This window comes from Mobula birostris, chromosome 1 (assembly GCF_030028105.1).
Source record: "Mobula birostris isolate sMobBir1 chromosome 1, sMobBir1.hap1, whole genome shotgun sequence".
NCBI lineage: Eukaryota > Metazoa > Chordata > Chondrichthyes > Myliobatiformes > Myliobatidae > Mobula > Mobula birostris.
This window is the reverse complement of record NC_092370.1, coordinates 26,161,234-26,187,073: the sequence shown is the minus strand read 5'-3', so window position 1 is coordinate 26,187,073 and position 25,840 is coordinate 26,161,234. Positions and strand designations below refer to the sequence as shown.

The window sequence follows — 25,840 nt, the reverse complement described above, 5'->3', positions numbered from 1 at the left end:
GAAAAGCGAAGGGATAATTGCACACGCACCTGCGCAGTGACATTGCCTGGATAAGATCAAGGACTACAATCCCCAGCGTGCACAGCGAGACTCGGGTCACGTGTGCTCTTTGACGACGCCGGGTGCAGTGAAATGGCGGCGGGTAGGGCGAAAGTGGTGCTGAAAGTGGTGAAAGATATCAGCGTGCAGTTTTGTCCTTTCCAGTCCAATGTCCGAAGTGCCAGGTAGGGAAGCCCTTCAGAATGAACGCACATCTTCCAGTAGCTTGCTAAGTGATTTTAGGCCAGGAATAGACTTCCATTTAGCTACTGGAGTCTGAAGTTATGCCTGATTTGTGAGCTAATCCATAATCCCAGCCTTGCCCCATATGGCCAAGTACATTTAGTGATCGCTGTGATGCTTTAGCATTAAAATTAGAATTGATTGCTGTTTATGGAGGAGAGTTATCATTCGTACATAAATGTGTGGAAGGAACATTCTGATAAATAAACCAGATTACTTTTCTAATCACTTGCACTTTTATAGAAAAGCCTGAACTCTGCGCTTCTTGACTGTAAATATAATTTGACAAAAACAAAGAAAAAGCTGTAACCGTTGAAGGTAGATGGGGCAGTGTCAGTGGAGAGAATTTAACAGAAATTTAGTTGGATTTCCTGTCCTCACAGTACACGATTTCATGTCGATGGAAGGCCAGTTGGCGAGATTTTGCGTTTTGCATAACCCTTCTGTTAAGTGGCTGGCTTTGTACCCAGAACAGCTTTGGCTGGTGTTGAGCCCTCTCTGTAAACTCGCAAACTATTAAAGCTCTCCAACATTTGCATTCAAGGCACTCAAACAACTGCGCCAAAATATATAAAAGTTCTACTTTTGGAATGTTAAAGCAAGCACACATAACAAAGCAACAAAATTCATTTAAATTGTGAATTAACTCAAATATAATTTTAGACTGAAGGATCTGCTGTGCTGTAGTGTTCTAAGAAAGGTCACTTACTTGAAAATAGATGAGTGCAATATAATTTATGAGAAACCTATACAGAAAGATTGATAAACAACAAATATGCAAAGAAGAAATAGTGCAAATAAAAATACTGAGAACATTGGTTCTGGAGTCCTTGAAATTGATTCTGTAGGTTGTGAGTTCAGGTGAGTGAAGTTATCCATGCTGGTTCAGGAGCCTGATGGTTTAGAGTAATAACTGTTCCCCATTACCATTATATACACATCACCTAGCATCATGCGTATCAGAAGCTTGTACATTATGTTTTATAGGATTGCTTTTATATTGATTGTTTTTTTTTTGTTTTTATTGTGAGCTTGTTTTTTTTAATGCTGCTTCGAATCCGGAATAAAAATCATTTCATTCTCCTTTACACTTGTCTACTGAGGAATGACAATAAAAAAATTTTGAATCTTGAACCTGGTGGCGTAGGACCTAAAGCTCCTGTACCTCTTTCCTGTGGTAGTAGCAAGAAGAGAACATGGATCTGCTCCATTCACTAACTTGGAACATGAACTTTGTCTATCCTAAATTCTCTTTCAGTAAAACATTTTGATTGTTTCAGTTTCATCTACAAAAAATAGTTTTGTACAACATGTATTTCCTTAAGGGTAATATTCCTCTTCAGTCATGTGCTAATGTCATAAGGAGAAAAGAAGAAGAAACTGACTTGTGTGGAAAGAAGTTCTAGTTCATTACTTTACTTTATTAGCTGATAGATCTGGAACGAGCTGTATAGGTTGGACTAAGATCCTAGCAGGAGAGAGATATTTAATTTCAAATGAACTCCAAAATGGCGTAAGTGAGGTTTAAAGTGGATATAATAATAATAATTATCAGTGAAAGAAAGGATGAATAGAATGGATAATCCATTACAAAATATAATAAATTAAGAAAACTATACAAAAGTAATAATTTACCTTTTACTGCAGTCCCTGGCTTTGATGCTAATGCATTTTACATTCCCATATTCACATTTTTCATAATTAAATTTTTTCAGGTAATGTGTATGAGAGGAATTATCGAAAAAGTTGTTTGTTGTAATGTATGTGAAGATGATAGAAGAAAGGATTAGTGAGGGAAGAGTTACTGTCTTAGAAATAACAATGGAAATAGAAGAAAAGAACAAAAGTAGTGAATAGATCAAAAAATTTTTATATAATGTGATCAAGGACAAGAGTGGATTAATCGTATAATTCGGGGCAAATTGCATGCAACCAAATAGCGTATAGGGAATATGGGGAGAAAGAAATGGGCAGATTTGTATTTGAGTAAATCCACATAATGGTGGGAAATTCTGGCTGCTCCAAATCAACCTATGGGGCAAGCGAACAAAAAAAGTGATGAAATTTTTACAAGACAACACAGAATGCTCTAACCTGATACGCAAGAAAGACTTAACAAAGAAAGAACAAGAGTCAGATTTGAGAGCATGAAATGAATCGGAGCAGATAGGAAAATTAATTATGGGGAAGCAGCTCAGGAGGAATAGTCATGATACAAACTTGGAACAATAATTATGAGTCTAATGTAAGCTTGTTTATCTAAGTCTGTATATCTAATGCGTATATGTGTGTATATATGTATATTTAAAGGTAATTAACTAGTCTAGAGCAGTTATTCTCAACCGTTTTTTTTTTTTGGCCACGGTCCCCTTAGGAGCTCTTCTCAGGTTCCAGGGCCCCCCTTTCAAATGGGGATACAACACGAACAGATAGACAGAAGATCATTTATTATTGAACACCAAGAAAACCTGAACTTTCTGACATACTGGACAAAACTTTTAAAAAAGACTGTACGAAATTAAACATCTATCAGGCCTAATGCGATCCTTGAGCTTGGTGCTTTTCTGCAAGTTTCATGATATCGGGCTCCAAATTAGACAATGACAGTCAGAGGTCACCTCTTGTTGCGATATCAATTCTGCTGCTGGATTTTCTCAAGGAAACTACCTTGCAGAATCCGCTCTCAACCAAATATGTTGAGGGAAAGGCAATAAAATATCTTTAGGCTTTTTCCCACAGTGTTGTAAATTTATTCGGCAGATCACTCTTGATCCAAAAATCTTTTTGAAGCTGACTGAACTGACGAGGTGCTGTTATATCACTGAAGATCATCACTCGCTCTTGAATTTCTGCCGCAACTTGGGTGGGTTGTACTTCAAATGGATTCAAAATCCAATCTGGGATACCAAGGTTTAACTGGTCATTAAATCTTTCTTGCATATCCTTGTGTATCTGCTTGAGATGTTTCACGTAAACGGCAAGGTCATCGTCCTTCAGTGCCTCTGCGATCATCTTCAGGTTTGGAAATTGTAAAAATTTCCGACATCCCATGTTGTGGCAATAGACTTCGAGTTTCTTAAGGAAAGAAATGATGGCTTCCTTACAATCTACGAGGTTACTGCTTCTGTCCTGTAAGGTCTTGTTTAACAAATTAAGTTTCTGAAAAATATCTGCCAGATAAAATATGCCTGCCTTAGCATTAATGAGTCTTTCTCCATGCTCTGATAAAGACATGAAGGAAACTGTGGTGTCCCAGAGTGTAACAAAACGTTGAAGACAGTTTCCCTTGGAAAGCCACCTCACCTCAGTATGTAGCAGCAGCATCCGGAAGTCCTCTTCATTTTCTTCACACAGCTGCTGGAAAAGACGGTCCTGAAGGGCATGGGATTTAGACATAGACATAGATATACTTTATTGATCCCGAGGGAAATTGAGTTTCGTTACAGCTGCATCAACCAAGAATAGAGCATAAATATAGAAATATAAAAACCGCAAACAATCAAACAACAATATGCAAACTATGCCAGATGGAAATAAGTCCAGGACCAGCCTATTGGCGCAGGGTTTCTGACCCTCCAAGGGAGGAGCTGCAAAGTTCAATGGCCACAGGCAAGAACAACCTCCCATGACGCCCAGTGTTGTATCTCGGCAGAATATGGCCGGAGTTCAACAGCAAGGAGTTCAATATCCGGGCTACAAACATGTTCCTTGATTGTAATATGACCAGGATTGCACCATCCGTTGTTAACCAGAACAGCAAGCCCCCAACTCCTTTACGCTTACTGCTCTCAGTGCACTTGCGGTCAGCCCGAACGGTCTGAAAGCCCTCCATGGAAAAGTTTTGGTCGGGTATGACCACGTGCAGTCCAAGTGGAGAACTCCTCTTCTCCATAAGTCTCTGTTGTCTTGACCCAGTCCTCTTTCCTCGCCTTTTTGATCCCCCTCTGCATCTTCTGTGTGTTTTCCTCCAGATTTCAGCAGGGGTGTCCGCTGCTCTGTTCGCTAAACCGGCCGGCATAAGCGCAATCAGCTGGTTCCTGGAATAAACAATGCGACCATACTGCTGCCTCGCTAATGAGATGTGTCCTAATTTAATGAACTTTACAGCCTTTATGACAACTGAAAGCGAAAGATTGAGACGTCCTCCTAAGTTTTTAGCTACTAGGTGCTCCCTGTGAATGACGCAATGAATAGTAAAGACAGAAGGTATAACTCTTTTTAGATGGACGATGAATCCGCTGTATCGACCAACCACAGAAGCGGCACCATCAGTTGAACAAGCAATTATATTCTCCATTGTAACAGTGTTCTTGCTTAAGTAACTTTTGACCACTTCAATTTGCTTGGCCTCATGCTTTCATTTGACAATGTAATCATGCAGTTCAAACACGTGGGCAAAGACGGGTTTTGCAGAGATGCGATGAAACCATATGATAAGTATTTCACTAAATACTACTGACACTTTTTTTTCGCCAAGGAACTCATGGGTAGATTTATTTCTGAAAATATTAAGCGCGCGAAATACAGATTCAAAAAATTCAAATACTGACAAAAAATGCTGTCACCTGGAGCCAGGGATATTTTTTTCGGTGACTTCATATGCAGTAATAAACACTTCACAACCTACCGTAACATATAATATATCCAAACACATACACTTTAAAGTTACTAGGTTAAAAAAGGCCTAGCAAGACACGCTGATCTTCAGAGAATGAAGTATGGCGATATTGGATGCGAGAACCCTTAATTGAATACAGTGCAGTCTGATTCGCGACTGACTCTGCAGTGAGGCTGTGTGGGAGGAGCTTAAGTAATGAATTTACCAGGTACGCCGAATTCAAACGGTGTGTTGGAAAGATATTATAAATAGGAGGGTAACTATTAACTCCAGTGAAGGTTGCTGCTTGGGTATTTCATCAGTTCAGTTACCAGGGCCCCCATAAACCCTTCTCACAGTTTTCAGTCGGTGGCCCCCTTTCAAATATGCCAGGCCCCCGTTAAGAATGGCTGGTCTAGAGCTCTTTAGGAGAATGATGATCTCTGATGTTACTTGAAGATAAACTTCAAAGAGCATGTTTGCTACAGTTATGTTGTGCAGAGTTCAAAATTTAAGTGGTAAGAATAAGTGATTTGAAAATTCAAAGTAAAATTTATTATCAGTACACATGTCACCACATAAAACCCTAAGTTTCTTTTACTGCGGGCAAATCTGTAGATAAGTAACTGTAAACAGAATCTGTAAGCTGTAAACAAACTGTGCAAATGCAGATACAGGTGTCCCCCGCTTTTCGAACGTTCGCTTTACGAAAGCTACGAAAGACCTACATTACTTCCCTGTTTTTGCTACAGGAGGTGTTTTCACTGTTACGAAAAAAAGCAGCACGCGTCCCGAACAGCCACTGTCCCCCCGGATTCGGAACGGCATTCTTGCCGGCATTGCTTAAACACATGCCTGTGAGCAGCCGTTAGCAAGATGAGTTCTAAGGTATCGGAAAAGCCTAAAAGAGCTCGTAAGGGTGTTACACTTAGCGTAAAACTAGACATAATTAAGCGTTTCGATCGTGGTGAACGAAGTAAGGACAAAGTGAGTTTGGCTTGTGGAAGTTGACGAAGATGATGTTGAAGAGGTTTTGGCATCCCATGACCAAGAACTGATAGATGAAGAGCTGATGCAATTGGAAGAGGAAGGGATAACAATCGAAACCAAATGAGTAATGATAAAGTACGACTTTAATTTTGATTCGGTTTGGGGCATATTTGCAAGATGGTTTGAGTCCTTACAAAGAACTGTATGATCTAAAAATGCGGGAGGCTCAGCAGTCAAACAAGCCTTCCACATCAGTCACAGCAGATGATGAACCTTGACCTTTGACATCGAGGTGGGCAATCATAGGAGAAGATGACCTGCCTACCCTCATGGAGACAGACCACGATGAGATGACACCCCAGTGTCCCACCACCCCAACCCCCAGGCTGTGGACAGATACCGATTCGCAGAGAATGCAGCGGTAGCCGGGAGGCACACAGCACATCTTGAAGAAAAAAGCCGAAATAAACATGCTAATTAATTAGGTGCCGCCCGGCACGTAATTGTCGGCCCAGATCAGAGGGGATTGCCGATTGCGTCGCCTCTGATCTGGACCGACAATTATGTGCCGGGCGGCACCTAATTAATTACCGTGTTTATTTTGGCTTTTTTCGTAAAGATGTGCTGTGTGCCTCCCGGCTACCGCTGTACCCCTGCATGCTTCACGGATCGGTATTGGTTCGCTGCCCGGAGGGTGGGGGCCAGTGCACCACCCAAACTCCGACAATTCACCCTAACACACCACCATCAATGTGCTCGGTGCTGACTTCCAGATTCTTGTAAGTGATACTACACTGTACATACATTATTTCTACTTTATATCGGCTGTGTATTTTTACGTGTTATTTGGTATGATTTCGTAGCTTCATAGCTTGAAGGTTACTGGAGAGCACTTGCATGAGATTTTCTGCCGACGGCGCTTGTGCGTGTTTCTGCCGACAGCGCTTGCATGAGTTTTTAGCTACGGAGAACAGTTCAGTAATGATTGTTGAAAAGTATTTCTACTTTATATAGGCTGTGTATTTATCATATCATTCCTGCTTTTACTATACGTTATTGTTATTTTAGGTTTTATGTGTTATTTGGCATGATTTGGTAGGTTATTTTTGGGTCTGCAAACGCTCACAAAATTTTCCCATATAAATAAATGGTAATTGTTTCTTTGCTTTACGACATTCCGGCTTACGAACTGTTTCATAGGAACACTCTACCTTCGGATGGCGGGGGAAGCCTGTAATAAAAAAAAAGCAGTAAATATCGAGCATGAAATAACAAGATAAAAGAGTCCTTAAATGAGTGTAGTTATACCCTTTTGTTCAAGAGCCTGATGGTTGAGGGTTAATAACTGTTCATGAACCTGGTGGTGTGAATCCTGAGGCACCTGTACCTTCTACCTGATGGCAGCAGCAAGAAGAGAGCATGGCCTGTCAAAATATATAATTGTGACTAAGTAATGATATCAGAAAATGTGATGCCTTGGGTAAATTAAGTATTGAATACAGAATGCTTTAACAGTGGAAAGCATAACAAGAAGAAAATAATACAATAACATTAGGAGAAGAATGAATGGACAATCGGGGAAGAATAGATGAGGCATGACATGAAAATATCACATTTGGCTAAAATAGCTAGGCATAATTAAAATAATGAAAATTAAAGTAGATACAGGGCCAGGAAGGGATAATACAAACTCAGAATAGATGATATTGGTGCATATTTTGCCTCATATTTTTCACAGTGAAGACTAAGTGGAAATGACAACACACAGGCAAGGGAGATAATGACCTTGATATCACATACAAAATGCTAGAGGAACACAGCAGGTCAGACAGCATCTGTGGAGGGGAGTATATTTCTAGCCCAAAACTCTTCATCAGGTCTGGAAAGGAAGGGGGAAGAAGCCAGAATAAAAGGTGGGGGGAGGGGAAGTGGTGCAAGCTGGATCACAGAGGGGAGCAGCGAGTGAGAGTTTTGCTGATTTTGTTGTGAAGTTTGCAGCTCTTCCATTAAAGTTCAAAGTTCAGAGTAAATTTATATCAAAGTACATGTATGTCACCATATGCAACCCTGAGATTCATTTTCTTGCAGGCATGCTCAATAAATCCATAATGGAATCTGTGAAAGACTGCATCAACTTGGGCATTCAACCAGTATGCAAAAGACAAGAAACTGTGCAAATACAAAAAGAAATAAATATAACAATAAATAAACAATAAATGTTGAGAGAATGAGAAGAAGAGTCCTTGAAAGTAAGTCCATAGGTTGTGAGAACTTTGCAGTAATGGGGCAAGTGAAGTTGAATAAAGTTATCCCTACTGATACAAGAGCCTGATGGTTGAGGGGTAATAGCTGTTCATGAGCCTGGCAGTGTGAGTCCTGAGGCTGCTGTATGTTCTTCCTGATGGCAGAAGCAGGAAAAGAGCATGACCTGGATGTTGGGGATCCCTGATGATGGACGCTGCTTTCCTGCGACAACACTGTGCACTGTGTAGATTTTTGCTCGATGGTGGAGAGGGCTTTACCCATGATGGACTGAGCCATATCCACTACTTTTAGTAGGATTTCCCATTCAAGGGCATTGGTGTTTACATACTAGGCTGTCAGTATACTCTCCACACATCTGTAGAAGTTTGTCAAAGTATTAGGTGTCACGCCAGATCTTTGCAAACTCCTAAGAAAGTAGAGATGCTGCCATGCTTTCTTTGTAATTGCACTTTTGTGTTAGGCTCAGGACAGGTCCTCTGAAATGATAATGGAATTTAAAGTCACAGACCTTCTTTGCCTCTGATCCTCTCATGGACCTCTAGTTTCCTCCTCCTGAAGTCAATAATTGGCTCCTTGGTCTTGCTAACATTGAGTAAGAAGTTGTTGTTGTAGCACCACTCACCTACATTTTCAGTCTTCCTCCTGTATGCTGATTCGTCACCAGCTTTGATTCAGCCCAGAGTAGTAATGTCATTGGCAAACTTGAATGTGGCATTGGAGCAGTGCTTAGCTACACAGTGGTAAGGGTAAAGACTGTAGAGCAGGTGGCTAAGCACATGGCCTTGTAGCGCACTTGTGGAGATTGGCAACATGTCCTCCACAATCTGAACTGACTGGGGTCTGCAAATGAGAAAATCGAGGATTCAATTGCACAAAGAGGTATTGAGGCCAGGGGCTTGAAGCTTATTGATTAGTTTGAGGGGATGATGGTATCGGATGCTGAGCTGTAATCAGTAAAGAGCATCCCGATGTATGTATCTCAGCTGTCCAGACCTGTTGTGCTGGTAGGTAAATTGGAGCAGATCCAAGTCACTTCTCAAACAGGAGTTGATATGGTTCATCACCAACCCTTCACTGTAGATGTAAGTGCTGCTGGATGATAGTCATTGAGGCAGGTTACCACATTTTTCTTAGGCATAGGTGTAAGTGAAGCATGTTTGAAGCAGATGGGTACCTCAGACTGCCGAAGTGAGAGGCTCAGAATCTTAGTGAACACGCAAACCAGTTGATCAGTACAGGTCTTTAATACTTGGCCAGGTACCCTGACAAGTGCTGTTTGCCTTAGAGACTGATATCGCAGGATCAGCAAGGGCTGTGGCAGTTTGTGATGTTTCCTCCATGCTTTGATGGTCAAAGCAAGCATAGAAGGCATTGAGCTCATTTGAAAGTGAAGCCCTGTTGCTGCCTATGTCACTTGATTTTACTTCATAAGAAGTGCAAGGCTAAGTGATAACGACTCTAGGCTTTGCATATGAACAGTCCAATGCACAAATCTGTAAGTTATTGGCAAATGTACTCTGTCCCTCCATTGTTCATGGGATTGGGAAAAGTGTGATAGCATGGACTGAAGCTTGGTTATTGCATGAAAGACAGAATCTGAATAATTGGGACTTTTCTAGGTTGTTAGATTATGAGAACACTCAGTCCTCTTTTATTGTCATTTAGAAATGCATACATGCATTAAGAAATGATACAATGTTTCTCCAGAGTGATATCACAGAAAACAAGACAGACCAAAGACTAACACTGACAGAAGCACATAATTATAACATATAGTTACAGCAGTGCAAAGCAATACCATAATTTGATAAAGAACAGACCATGGGCACAATAAAAAAAAGTCTCAAAGTCCCGAGTCGATCGACTCCCAAGTCCCCGATAGCGGTGGCAAAAGGGAGAAGCTCCCTGCCATAAACCTCCAGGCACCGTCAACTTGCTGATACCTTGGAAGCAGCCGACCCCAGCTGACACTGAGTCCATCCGTCCGAAAACTCCGAGCTTCCGACCAGCCTCTCTGATACAGCCTCCCGAGCGCCATCCTCTGCCGAGCGCCTTCAACCTCTCCCCGGCCGCTGAAACATGCAAAGTTGAGGATTTCGGGGCCTTCAGCTCCAGAGATTCCGGTTACCACACAGTAGCAGCAGCAGTGAAGCAGGAATTTAAGAAGTTTTCCAGATGTCCTGCTGTGCTCTCACATCTGTCTCCATCAAATCAGAATTGTGCATGATCCCCTACTTGACAGATAACAGATATTCATCACTGAAGTGGCCGCGCACACTGTTGTCGCGCTGCTATCTTCTCCCCCCTCCCGGGAGGACTTAGAAGGTAATTAGTGGAGTTCCCTCAATTAGATGATGACCTTCAGTTATTTACTATTGATATTAATGACGCAGGAGAATGCAAAATGTAAGATGTAGTAGTTATTGATAACACTAAAATTGGTGGGACTGCATGTTGCGATGTGGGTACTGTATTTAGATCTTGCAACAGTATATAGATGAGTTGAGTCAGCTGATGAAAACTTGGTAAATGGAGTTTAATGTGAGGAAGTGTGTGATCATGCTGTTCAGTAAGAGGAATCAAAAGGCACACTTATTTAGAGAGAATGTAAATGAGGAGAAATACATCAGATTCTAGGTTTTCTTATGACTATGTTCACAAATATGTCCAGGTACAACAAGAAGGCAAATGGCATATTGGACATTAGGAATAGCATTGTTACAATTATGTAGGCTACAACAGCTACCTCTAGGCACTGGAAGGCAGCAAAATTAATACTGTCTATAAAATCTCCCAAATCCACAGGATAGATAAGAAAACCAATATCAGCACTAATATTTCCAGCATTGAAGTTCCAATTGCATATGATTGGTTCTGTTGGACAGGCTACGTTATTCATGTGTACTGCACAGGCTCCTGAAGCATTCACTATTCTGAGCTGTGTCTTGAGAAGGGATTTCCAGGTGGACAGAGGAAAAGATTCAAGGATGTCCTCAAAGCCTCCTTGAGAAAATGCAGCTCTTCCCTCCTTCTCTTCCCAGGCACTGTACCATGTAATCTCAAGCAGTGTAACACCTCTCTGTACACTTTCTCCTTCACAATCTCAAATGTCACTCCTCTCTTTGAGAAGGGAGGGAGGAAAAGACTTGAAATTATAGGCCAATTAGCCTAACCGGTGGTTGGAATTCATTATTAAGGATAAGGTTTCAGGGTACTTGGTGGCACACAATAAAATAGGCTAAAATCAGCATGGCTTCTTTAAGCCAGAAGAGCATTTCTTTTCCCGTCCTGATGAAGGGTCTTGGCACTATATGTCGATTATTTATTTCCCACTGCAGATGCTGCTTGCCCTGCTGAGTTCCGCCAGCATTTTGTGGGTGTTACATAGAATTTGATGCCACATGCTGTGGTAGATAACTCCAATGCATTCATGAACAAGTAGGAAATTAAGAGATACAGCATAAATTTAAAAGAAATAATTGAAGTGTGGAACTATAAATATTTGCTTGGTTCGGTTGAAACAATCGTCCCAATTCCTTATTGTGATAGCTGTGAGATTTGCTTATAGAGGGTCATAATGAGATCTTTAAATCACATCTAGATGTTCAGATTATGGTTTAATGAGCTTAGAACATTACAGCTCCATACAGGCTCTTCAGCTCACGATCAATCTCACCCTTCCTCCTACATAACAGCCCATCTTTCTTTCATCCATGTACCTGTTGAAGGGATTCTTAAATACCCCTAATGTATCTGCCTCTACCACCACACCTGGCAGGCCATTCTATTTGCCCACCACTCTCTGTGTAAAGAACTTAACTCTGACATTCCCCTCTGCTTTCCCCCAGTCAGCTTAAAATTCTGCACCTTTGTATGAGCCATTTCTGCCCTGGGAAAAAGGTCTTTGGCTGTCCACTCTATCTGTGCTTCTTATCTTGTATACCTCTACTTCTATTGGGGTGGCACCTTAGTATAGTGGTTAGTGCAATGCTTTACAGTACAGGCAACCCGGGTTCAATTCCCGTCACTGCCTGCAAGGAGCTTGTATGTTCTCTCCGTGACCATGTGGGTTTCCTCCAGGTGTTACGGTTTCCTTCCACATTCCAAACATGTACTGACTGGTAAGTTAATTGATCATTGTGAATTGTTCCATGATTGGGCTAGGGTTAAAGGTTCAAAGGTTCATTTTATTATCAAAAGTATGTACGCAGAATACAACTGAGATTCGTCTTCTCCAGATAGCCATAAAATACAGAAAAACCATTGAAGAAGTTGAACATCAAACCCCTAACCCCCAAGCTCCTTCCACACAAAAAAATAGCGACAGTAATGTCGAACACCCAACCCCTCCCTCACCCCCAAAAAAAGTACCATATTGCCCACCTGCCAATTGGCAATAAGAACTAAAACAGAAAAACTGAAGAAGACGAGTATAATCTACAGTGCACACCAATAATCACATATGTCTAGGGATTTAGAAAATATCCTCTGTCAGCATCGAGAACAATAGCTCGAATTCAGTCCTTCTGGAGGGCCTCCGTCTGCCTAGAAGCGGCCTCCGTAAATTGGGGGATTGCTGGGTGGCGTGGCTTGAAATGCCAGAAGGGCCTTTTCCATGTTGTATCTTAATTTTTAAAACTATCTCGAAGATCATACTTTTGATAATAAATCTTCTCCAGATCTCTTGTGACTGTTATCAGAGATTTAGCAGTTTAGCATAGAAACATAGAAAACCTACAGCACAATACAGTCTGTTCGGCCCACAAAGTTGTGTCGAACATGTCCCTACCTTAGAAATTACTAGGCTTACCCATAGCCCTCTGTTTTTCTAAACTCCATGTACCTATCCAAAAATCTCTTAAAAGACCCTATTGTATCCGCCTCCACCACCGTTGCCGGCAGCTCATTCCACGCACTCACCACTCACTGCGTAAAAAAAACTTACCCTGACATCTCCTCTGTACCTACTCCCAAGCACCTTAAACCTGTGTCCTCTTGTGGCAACCATTTCAGTCCTGGGAAAAAGCCTCTGACCATCCACACAATCAATACCTCTCATCATCTTATTCACCTCTATTAGGTCACCTCTCATCCTCCATCACTCCAAGGAGAAAAGGCCAAGTTCACTCAACCTATTCTCATAAGGCATGCTCCCCAATCCAGAGAGCATTTTCAATAATATCACATCTTAGCTTTTATGAAGTATGCCTTTAAAATTTCAGGGAAGTTTAGTATTTTGGAAGACTTGCTTTCATAATTGGGTGGTGGAGTTGACATGCGTCTCTACCAAAGGAGGTGTAAGGCACTCCTTCCCTCCTCTAGCCTGCAGGTCACCCTTGGGCGAGGTGTAGCACCTGCTTAGTCCATATTGGGGTCATGTGAAGCGATGGGAGCAGGTGGTGGATGGTCGTATGAGCAGCTGGTGCATATCACAAAACCTGGTTATGCGACTGCGGATGCCAGGCAGGCAATCTCTGGAGTGTTGATATGGCTGGGATCACCCGCCTTGTAAAGACCTTGCCTAGAAGAAACCACTTCTGAAGAAAAAATTGCCAAAAACAGTCACGGTCATGGATAGAACCATGATCGCCCGCCCACGTCATACGACACGGGATATAATGATGATGGTGACATTCATAAATTGGTTTTCACATTTTTTAGAAGTTGCAGTAAGTTTATTACTTTGCGTATTTATATATGTATTTAATAGTGTGTATTCAGAAGACCTGTATACATAGACTGAGATGTAATAACTGCAAAAGAACATAAGACAATTTTCTTTGAAACTTGACATGAAATATAAATGTGGCATCTGCACCAAAATAGCATGAAAAGCCTATTAACAGTTTAACCTTGTTGGCACAATTTACGTCCATTTACCTTTCTTTTCTAATCCTGTTTTGTAGAGAGTTTCTTGCTGCAATAGGAACAGAAAAGGCACGTCAAACAAACACCAACTGTCGGATCGTAGCTGATGTAAGGCATGATGAGACAGAGCCTGTAATAACTGTAACATTCAGTAAGTTTTGCTTCCATTTTAGTTTATTAAAAGTGAGGCTTTATCAGAAATGATAAAAGAAGGTCAACATCTATTCCACATTTTTACTTAATGTTAGCCTCGGTGTCAGGAGACAGATGTATTTATATATTTTTTACTATGACTGTTGACTGCACTGCTGCATAATTCTTGACATTAACATTACTTCTGATTAGTATTACCCTGTTTTTTGAGCTACATTGATAAGTGTAATGGACTGTTGTAACCCAAACTGTAGTTCTTATCTAGTATGACAACCTTTATTATATGCAATTATGCACAGAATTCATCTTGAGATTTCTTCTTTTATTCAAGCTGATGTCCAGCTTTCTCTGGTCAAACTTAGTACATGCCTCTGGTGCCTGGAATCTCAAGGATAAAATGTGATGGTAGAATAATACTGGCCAGAAGGAGATAGTTCAGCCCACCCATGAACTCATCTAATTAGGCCCAATACACTGTCTGTTTCCCACAGCTTTTCTAATTGTTTGTTTTCTACTGTTTACTCATTTCAGTATTTGAACATAGTACAGTACAGAAACAGACCCTTTTCCCCCAACGTCTGTGCTGAACACCAAGCCAAACTAAAATAATTCTCTTCTGCTTGTACATGATCTATATCCCACCCAACCCCAGCAGATCTGTGTGTCTAATAGCCTCTTAAATGCCACTATTATGTGTGTTTCTACTGCTTCCCCCCAGCAGCCTGTTCCAGGCACCTACCAGTCTCTGTGTTTCAAAAAAAAACAAGCAAAGTAACTTGTCCCACACATCTCTTTTAAACTTCTCCCCCCTCACCTAAAAATGTATAGTCTCTAGTACTCAACATTTCTATCCAGGGCAAAATGATTCTGATGGTCTGTGGCTTCATGACCTTATCTTCTGTCAGGTCTCCCCTCAGTCTCAGATGCTGCAGAGAAATTAACACAAGTAATCCAACCTCTAATCCAGGCAGCATACTGGTAAACCTTTTTTTCTGCTGCAATAGAGCAGCCAGCATAATCAAAGACCCCACCCATCCCAAACATTCTCCCTTCTCCCCCTCCCATAGGACAGAAGATACAAAAGTTTAAAAGCATGTACTACCAGGCTCAAAGGCAGCTTTTATCCCACTGTTATAAGATTATTAAACTGTTCCTAATATGAGATGATAGAGTCTTTATCTCTTTCTACCCTCTTATGATTTTGTATCTTATTATCTACCTGTGTGTATGGAACCGGAGGAGATAGTGGAGGTACTTTATGAATACTTTGCTTCACTATGGAAAAGGACCTTGGTGATTGTAGGGATGACTTACAGCGGACTGAAAAGCTTGGGCTTATAGACATTAAGAAAGAGGATGTGCGGGAGCTTTTGGAAAGCATCAAGTTGGATAAGTCACCAGGACTGGACGAGATATACACTAGGCTACTGTGGGTGGCAAGAGAGGAGATTGCTGAGCCTCTGGCAATGACCTTTGCTTCATCGATGGGGACGGGAGAAGTTCCGGAGGATTGGAGGGTTGCAGATGTTGTTCCCTTATTCAAGAAAGGGAGTAGAGTTAGCCCAAGAAATTATAGACTACTGAATCTTACTTCAGTGGTTGGTAAGTTGATGGAGAAGAAAGGGTGCAGAGGAGATTTGCAAGGATGTTGCCTGGATTGGGGAGCATGCCTTATGAGAATGGGTTGAGTGAACTTGGCCTTTTCTCCTTGGAGTAATGGAGGATGAGAGATGACCTGATAGAGGTGTATGAGATGATGAGAGGCATTGAATATGTGGATAGTCAGAGGCTTTTTTCCAGGGTTGAAATGGCTGACGTGAGAGTGCACAGTTTTAAGGTGCTTGGAAGTAGGTACAGAAGAGATGTTGGGGTAAGTTTTTTACGCAGAGAATGGTGAATGTGTGGAATGGTCTGCTGGCAACGGTAGTGGAGGCAGATAGAATAGGGTCTTTTAAGAGGCTCCTGGATAGGTATATGGAGCTTAGAAAAATAGAGGGCTATGGGTAACCCTAGGTAATTTCTAAAGTAAGTACATGTTCGCCACAGCATTGTGGGCCAAAGGACCTGTATTGTGCTGTAGGTTTTCTATGTTTTTGCACTGCAGTTTGTCTATAACTGTAACACTATTCCTGCAGCCTGTTACAGCCATTCCAACTAGTTTTCTTACTTTTTTCTTCTTACTTTTTTAACTTACGTTATTTGTTGTATTTTTTTTCATGGTAACACGTTGAAGCTGCACCCTCTCTAACATGCTGGTGGAGAGAGTTGGTTTTTTAGCGCTGGAAATAGTTACATTCAGACACGTCTCATTAGCGGGGCAGCAGTATGGTCACATTGTTTATTCCAGGGACCAGCTGACTGTGCTTATGCCAGCCGGTTTAGCGAACAGAGCAGCGAACACCCCTGGTAAAATCTGGAGGAAAACACACAGAGGATGCAGAGGGGGATCACAAAGGCGAGGAAAGAGGATCGGGTCGAGACAACAGAGACTTATGGAGAAGAGGAGTTCGGTGGGTAATAAAATGGACGAGTTGACAGCGCTAGCCAGGAGTCAGAGAACATTTCAGGAGAGCAGTGTCATGTGTTTTACTGAACGGGGCTGCACGAGGACATACTGACCAAAACTTTTCTATGGAGGGCTTCCAGACCGTTCGGGCTGACCATAAGTGCACTGAGAGCGGTAAGCGTAAAGGAGTTGGGGGCTTGCAGTTCTGGTTAACAACAGATGGTGCAATCCTGGTCATATTACGATCGAGGAATATGTTTGTAGACTGGATATTGAACCATTTGCTATTGGACTCCAGCCATATTCCACCGAGATACAACACTGGGCGTAATGGAAGATTGTTCCTGCCTGTGGCCATGGAACTTTGCAGCTCCTCCCGTGGAAGGTCAGACACCCTGAGCCAATAGGCTGGTCCTGGACTTATTTCCATCTGGCATAGTTTGCATTTTGTTGTTTGATTGTTTGTGGTTTTTGTATTGCTATATTGATGCTCTGTTCTTGGTTGGTGCAGCTGTAACGAAACTCAATTTCCCTCGGTATCAATAAAATCTATCTATCTATCTATCTATTTACCTGCACTCTGTTATTGTTTTACATTGTACTGCCTCAATGCATTGTTGTAATAATTTGATCTGTATGAACAAGAAGTTTTTCACTATACCTCGGTACAAATAACAATAATGAACCAATTTACCTAGATTCACATGTTTCTCAGTTTTGATGCAGGGCACTGAACCTGATAGGTTAACTGTTTCACTTTACAGACACTGCCTCACTTGCTGAGTTTTTATATCACTTTCTGTTCTTATTTCAGATTTATAGCTTTTCTAAATTCTCAGTTTTTAAAATTCTGCACCTTGCACATATCCCTGTACTTTTGTCTCCATACCTTTAAATCCATTATTCTCTCTCCAGCCATCTTTACCTCTCCAAATTTCTGTGCCTTTTAGAACTATCTCTAAGCCACTGTGATTTACCTTTTAGTCATTTCCTTTGTGGGTGACTGTCAATTTATAACAGACTTCATATGAACATTATCCAGAGCTTTCCAACCTCATTTGTAGTACTAAATGTACTGCAGAGGTCAAATGTCAGCTTGCTAGAGAGCAATAATTCAAAAGGGAATGTTCATTGCCCTACATACATCAGCAGTAGCTTTGGTGGTAATTTGGCAGGAAGCAATCTGTACCCCCTCCCCCACTCTCGTATCAGTTCAACTTTTAAATTCCCGAGCTAATTAGTAGTAAGAGAAACTGGGAATGTGGAAAAATATGTACATGTATATTCTGTTGCTTTCTATATAAGAGTGGATTGTACATTTTTGTCAAATCTGCATCTGTTTTAACATATTTTAGATCATTTAATCAAATTAAATTAAATTAAAGTGAATGCTGGACCATTTCTCTAGCAATGGAAAAGAGACTAGAAGCAGCCGAATTATGGTTCTACGGGAGAATGTTAAAAATATCATGGACCACACACACATCAAATGAAGAAGTTCTCAGAAGAGCCCAAGCAGTTCGATCACTCATACCAACAAGAGAGAAAGACAACTCAGATTCCGAGGACACATCATGTGGAAAGATGAACTAGAAAAACTCATACTCTCTAGAAAGATTGAGGGGAGTAAACCTGGAGGAAGACCTCGGCTTATGTACATCAAAAGCCTAGCCAGGTGGCTACACATCGAGGAAATGGAAGTCATCCAAAAAACGAAGGATAGATCTATATGGAAAACCATGGTCACCAAAGTCTGCATTGGATATGGTACCTAGACAGACAGACAATCCTTCCAGGTGAGGCGACACTTCACCTGTGAGTTGGCTGGGGTGATATACTGCGTCCGGTGCTCCCAATGCGGCCTTTTATATATTGGCGAGACCCGATGCAGACTGGGAGACCGCTTTGCTGAACATCTACGCTCTGTCCACCAGAGAAAGCAGGATCTCCCAGTGGCCACACATTTTAATTCCACGTCCCATTCCCATTCCGATATGTCTATCCACGGTCTCCTCTACTGTCAAGATGAAGCCACACTCAGGTTGGAGGAAAAACACCTTATGTTCTGTATGGGTAGCCTCCAACTTGATGGCATGAGCATTGACTTCTCTAACTTCCGTTAATGCCTCACCTCCCCCCCATACCCCATCTGTTATTTATTTATTTATTTTATTTTATTTCTCTCGCTCTCTCTCTCTCTCTCTCTTTTCTCCCCCCCCCCCCCTCACTATACCCCTTGCCCATCCTCTGGGCTTCCCCCTCCCCCTTTTCTTTCTCCCTAGGCCTCCTGTCCCACGATCCTCTCGTATCCCCTTTGCCAATCACCTGTCTTGGCTCCATCCCTCCCCCTCCTGTCTTCTCCTATCATTTTGGATATCCCCATCCCCCTCCCCCTCCCACTTTCAAATCTCTTACTAACTCTTCCTTCAGTTAGTCCTGGTGAAGGGTCTCGGCCCGAAACGTCAACTGTACCTCTTCCTAGAGATGCTGCCTGGCCTGCTGCGTTCACCAGCAAATTTTATGTGTTGCCAGACAGTCAATCATATTATATTTTAGAATATTTAATTATGTGTTTAAATTTTCAGAACAACTTGGATGATACTCTCAAACTATGTAGTTGTATGTTAAATTTCACGTAATTTTTTTGTTTGTGAGGAATTGATTTGAAATTTTAGATCATAAGACATAGAGGGAGTATTGGGCCATTTGGCCCACTGAGTCTGCTCCACTATTTCATCACAGCTGATTTATTATCCCTCTCAACCCCATTTTTCTGCCTTCTCCCTGTATCCTTTGACACCCTTACTATTCAAGAACCTATCTACCACCACTTTAAATCACCCAATGACTTGGCTGCCACAACCATCTATGACTATTAATTTCATAGATTTACCACCCTCTGGCTAAAGAAATTCTGCAACATCTCTGTTCTGAAGTGACTTGTAAACTGAGGCTGTGCCCTCGGGTACCAGACGCCCACACATCCTCTCCACGTCCACCTTTCAATATCCAGGAGGTTTCATTCTTCTGAACTCCAGCAAGTACAGGTCTAAAACCATCAAACGCTCTTAATACATTAACCGTTAATTTGTGGAATCATTTTTATGAACCTCGGGACCCTTTCCAATGTCAGCACATCCTTTCTTAGATTGGGGGCTATTAGGAATTTGAGGAGAATTGGTATGTCACCAAAGACACTTGCAGATTTCTACACATGTACTGTGGAGAGCATTCTACGTGATTGCATCACCGTCTGGTGGGGGGGGGGGAGGTGGGTGGCACTGCACAGGATCGGGAAAAACTGCAGGAAGCTGCCAGTTCCGTCATGGGTACTAGTCTCCCCAGAATCCAGACACCTTCAAAGGGCGATGCCTCAAAAAGCTGATGTCCATCATTAAGGACTCCCATCAGCCACGACTTGCCCTCTTCTCATTGCTGCTATCATGGAGGAGGTAGAGGGGCCTAAAAACATGCACTCAATGTTTCAGGAACAGTTTCTTCTCTCTGCCATCAGATTTCTGAATGGACAGTGAACCCATGAACACTACCTCAGTATATTTTTCCCTCTTTTTTTGCATTACTTATTTAATTTTTATATACTTATTATAATATATAGTTTTTATTATGTTTTGCAATGTACTCCCAACAAATTTCATGACACATGCCCGTGATATTAAACCTGATTCAGATTCATTTGGAGCAATTAATTGTATTTATTGACTTCTTCCAGCAATGATAAAAAAAAATCTCAGTTCTTCATGAAGTTACAAGGGGAAGCAATGGACATTTCAGGTTCAGATTTTTTAATTACATGTACATCGAAACAGAGTGTGAAATGCCATTTGTGTGATTAACAGCACACCAAGGGATCTACTGGGGGCAGTCTGCAAGTGTCACCACAGGTTTTGGTGCTAACATAGCATGCCCTCCGTGAATATCTCAGAACACAACAAAACAGAACATAGGGTTTGTAGAACAAACTGGAAACAGAACTTTGTCTGCATGTGATGTTTGGCCTGATTTCTGAAGCAAAACATTTTATTATCCTTGGAATTCTTTACTTACCTCCAGTCTTTTTAGAGGTGCCATGGGGGGGTGGGGGAGAAGAAGCAACTAAATAGTATTGGATAACCATTAGTGCATAAGTATTTACACTATCTTGAAGATGATATGGATACTTGGGAAAATTAAATGAATTTATCAAAATCATCAATCAATGAGATTTGTGTTTTCAAGCCACAGAGAATCCTGACAAGCGTTTGCACTTGAATAATAAAGACACCAATAATCATATTTGTAAAGAAAGGTAGCAAGGCAGGCCAGTGAGACTGACTTTAGTTGTAGGGAAGTTACTGGGGGGAATTCTGAGGGATAAGATCAGCCATCACTGGGATAGTCAAAGCCTGATCAAAAATAGTCATCGTTTTGTGCATGGGAGATCATAAGAGATAACTAGGGATAGATGAAGGTCGAGGGACGGATGTTGTCTACCTCAGTAAGGCCTTTGACAGAATCCACATGGTAGGCTGATCTGGAAGTTTAGGTCATGTGGGATTCAGAGGAAGCTAGTGAGGTGGATTCAGGGTTGGCCCAGTGATAGAAAGCAGAGGATAATGGTTGAAGGTCAATTCTCTGACTGGAAGTCTATGACTAGTGGAGTGCCCCAGGAGTCAAGTTAAGGACCTCTGTTATTCATTATTTATATAAATGTTTTGAATGTGAATGTACATAAGCATGATCAGCAAGTTTGCTGATATTAAAATAGGAGTTCTTGTTGATAATGGAGCAGGTTATAATGAATTACAAAGAGATCCTGATCAGTTAGGGAGATGGGCTAAGGAATAGCAAACAGATTTGAACTTGGATAAGGGTGAGATGTTCCATTTTGGACATTCAAACCCGGTAGGATCAATACAGTGAATGGCAGAGCACTCTCGAATACTGTATTGTAGAACAGAGGAAGCTGGATGTACGAGTGCAAGGTTTACTGAAAGCAGCCACACAAGTAGACAGTGTGGTGAAGAAGCCCCCAGCATGCTGGCATTCAGTAGTCAGGGCATCCAGTTTAGGAGAAGGGACATTATATTGCAGTTATACAAGTCGCTGCTGAGGCTACGTTTGGAGTATTGTGTAGAGTTTTGGTCACCCTGTTATAGGGAAGACATTGTCAAGATGGAGAGGGTACAGAAAAGATTTATGATACTGCCTGGACAAGAGAACCTGAGTTATAGGGAGAAGCTGGTCACTCTGGATCTTTATTCCTTGGGGCAAAGGAGAGTGAGGGATGACCTCACAGAAGTTTATAAAATCATGAAAGAAATGGATAAGATGCACGGCCAATTTTGAGAAGTCCAAAATTAAACAGCAAAGATACAAGATGAGTGGAAAATTTTAAGGGAGACCAGAAGGTAGGGTTTACCAGGAATGAACTGCCAGAGAATGTGATTGAGGCAAGTAAAACTGCAACGTTTGAGAAGTATTTGGATATTACGTGGAGGGAGGGGCCTGGAGAATTATGGGTCAAATGCAGGCAACTGGGACTAGTAGGGAGGATGTTGTGGGTCAACATGGACCAGTTGGGCCGAAGGGCCTGTTTCCATGCTGTATTGCTCAATGACCCTACAATCTGTGGGACTATTCCATAGCCAGTAAATTATAAACAGATACCAGGCCACACTCTTTGCTGTGATGTATGACTGGCTATTCAGCATGATCAAGGCTGATTAGCTATCTCAGTATCATGTTCCCCCTCTCTCCTAATGCCCCTTGATATCTTTTGAAAGTGGAAATTTACCTTTCTCTGTAAATATATCCTGCAACTTAGCCACCTCTGGCAGCAGTGGAAAGTGTCACAAGTGTGGCATTTATTTAGGATTCCAGATTGTTTAATGTCATTTCCGGTACGTAAGTGTAAAGGAGAATGAAATAATTGTTACTCCAGATCGGATGCAGCACAAAAGGAAACAATAAGATAAGAACACAATGATAAAAAGACATTGGTTGTATGTCTATAAATTGGCGCTAGGCACAAGAATGTCTGTTCATAAGGTGATTCTGACAGGACATGATGAAGTGGTCATGGTAGGGGGTTTGGTGGGGTGGAGTTGTTGATTAGACTGTTTTTGAGTCTGGTGGACCTGGCTTGGATGCTACATAGTCTTCTCCTTGATGGGAGTGTGATAAGTAGTCCATGAGCAGGGTGGGTGGGATTCTTCATGATGTTACTGGGCCTTTTCCAGTACCTTTTTGTATATACAGTGTGTCCTTGTGACAGGTAGGTTGGCGCAGGTGTTGCATTGGACAGTTTTGACTTTTGCTGCATGATACAGAAACTGCACTGTGGTAAACAGGAGGGCTGGTGCCAGTGATGCATTGAACAGCTTAGACAATTGCTGCATGATACAGAAACTGCACTGTAGAGGGAGGACAGGAAAGCTCTGCAGCGGATGGTCAAAATTACCTGTCTTCCTGTCCACCACAGTGCAGTTCCTGTATCATGCAGCAATTGTTGGCATCACCTGCTCAGTTTGTTTAACTTAGATAAACTTTGCAAGTATCAATTAGATCAGCTCTCATTCTTCAAATGAATATAAACCTAGTCAACTTTATTTCTCCTCCTATGGCAAGTTCAGCATCCATTTTTCAACTCAATCTATAGGGAGTTGCACTATCTTCATAGAAATAAATTCACCCACTCCGTATAAATATGCCTCAGGCTAGTGAAGCCGAATTTAAAAACAGAACTTAATCACAAACACTAGGTGTATCTTATATTTTATTTATTTTTGAAGAACAAGTTATTTTGCGCCAACCTTAGCTTGGCATGGGATGTAATTAGAACTGAAATTTTAGATTTTCTTATGCCTAACTTCTCTAGCTTAAGAGTACTTTCAGAGTTATCATTTATGAATTTTCTTTCCACTTTGCAGTCCATTTCATTCCAAAACAAACCTAGTTGTTATATTTGTAGAACAATTAATTACTCAAATTGTTTAATGATGTAAGTTATTTGAATGCCCAGAAAAAATATGGAGGTCTCATGGCTTGGCTTCTTTATTTTAGGATTCAGTAACTATAACTAACATCATTTATTTTTCACCATTTAACAGATGATGGAGAAAACTTGATAATGAAGTCAGCAAACTTGACAAACAGAGAGATGCTATCATTTTTCAATGAGAGGTGTATTGCCAAAGACCCCAAGGCAGAAGAGGCGGGACAAAAAAAAGCTAACTAAGTTACATTAACATCTGTGATAATGTTTTCACTGGAAATTCAAGCCTGATGAAGTGTCAATGACTTTGTATTTGTTTAATTTAAAGCTGCAGCTAAAGCATTTACGCAATATACTGTCCAGTACAATGAAGCTCCTTTCAGTTCATCATTCAATGGAATTCTGAGTCATGATTTTAGAATTTATGTCCTTCAGAGCTGTGCCCAATAGGATCTGGATTAAGTAGGAATTTGAAAATTTGTAATAACTCGGCAACTGCTAGCAGAACACCCTATTGTGAATAGTGGCATATATAATCCTTATTGTACATATTGACTACAATAAAACATTTTGTCTTGGTTATGATTACTCAATTTCTTTAGTGATCACTATTTTCATATTTGACTCATGGTATTGTTTTATATATAGAAAACATAGAAAATAGGTGCAGGAGTAGGCCATTCGGCCCTTCGAGCCTGCACCGCCATTTATTATGATCATGGCTGATCATCCAACTCAGAACCCTGCCCCAGCCTTCCCTCCATACCCCCTGATCCCCGTAGCGACAAGGGCCATATCTAACTCCCTCTTAAATATAGCCAATGTACTGGCCTCAACTGCTTCCTGTGGCAGAGAATTCCACAGATTCACCACTCTCTGTGTGAAGAAGTTTTTCCTAATCTCGGTCCTAAAAGGCTTCCCCTTTATCCTCAAACTGTGACCCCTCGTTCTGGACTTCCCCAACATCGGGAACAATCTTCCTGCATCTAGCCTGTCCAATCCCTTTAGGATTTTATACGTTTCAATCAGATCCCCCCTCAATCTTCTAAATTCCAACGAGTACAAGCCCAGTTCATCCAGTCTTTCTTCATATGAAAGTCCTGCCATCCCAGGAATCAATCTGGTGAACCTTCTTTGTACTCCCTCTATGGCAAGGATGTCTTTCCTCAGATTAGGGGACCAAAACTGCACACAATACTCCAGGTGTGGTCTCACCAAGGCCTTGTACAATTGCAGTAGTACCTCCCAGCTCCTGTACTCGAATCCTCTCGCTATAAGTGCCAGCATACCATTCGCCTTTTTCACCGCCTGCTGTACCTGCATGCCCACTTTCAATGACTGGTGTATAATGACACCCAGGTCTCGTTGCACCTCCCCTTTCCCTAATCGGCCACCATTCAGATAATAATCTGTTTTCCTATTTTTGCCACCAAAGTGGATAACTTCACATTTATCCACATTAAATTGCATCTGCCATGAATTTGCCCACTCACCCAACCTATCCAAGTCACTCTGCATCCTCTTAGCATCCTCCTCACAGCTAACACTGCCGCCCAGCTTCGTGTCATCCGCAAACTTGGAGATGCTGCATTTAATTCCCTCATCCAAGTCATTAATATGTATATATGTAACAGAAAGTCTGAAATAAGGCTAAGGAGAACAGAAAAGATACCTACAGTGACATAACCTGCTTTCGGATTTGGATTTTTAAAAAAATGTGAAATGTATTGATTTTAAGTATTGTAATTTTTTTAAACCTAAGACATTCTTTCCAATGAATAAAATTAGCAGTTTGCTTGACAAGTTGTTTGTTGCTACCTTTTGTAGAACTTGTGTTTCAGCATATTTATATTTCCTGAAATAACATGGTAGCCAAAATTTTCTTCAGATCACTGTAAATTAAAGGGATTTTCTTCATTGTTATGTTACCTAAAAAAAAACCCAGCAGATAAGGGAAAATAGAGCATGAAAATCCTATGCCTATTTATGACATGCAAATTTACTTAAGTATTTTTTCTGAGACGGGAACATTCTTAGCTTCCCGTAAGTGATAATTCAAATCCTGCAATATTATTCTAAAATAATTCCATAAACTCACCACTTGACAGTTTGAATGGAGCTAACAAAAACTCATAAGCAGATATTTGCATCAGTATTCTGCCAATTTAATAATTTACATTTTCTA

At 41.2% G+C, this 25,840-nt stretch overlaps 1 protein-coding gene across 1 annotated transcript; it reads left to right on the top strand.

Annotated features, from left to right (window-relative positions):
* The first annotated feature begins 88 nt into the window (after positions 1–88).
* mrpl53 (mitochondrial ribosomal protein L53) lies at positions 89–25,447 on the top strand. The gene is made up of 3 exons (XM_072252958.1): positions 89–224; positions 14,041–14,153; positions 23,771–25,447. The coding sequence occupies exons 1-3, from the start codon at positions 133–135 to the stop codon at positions 23,896–23,898; spliced, it is 333 nt and encodes a 110-aa protein (XP_072109059.1). The 5' UTR covers positions 89–132; the 3' UTR covers positions 23,899–25,447.
* Positions 25,448–25,840: the final 393 nt, after the last annotated feature.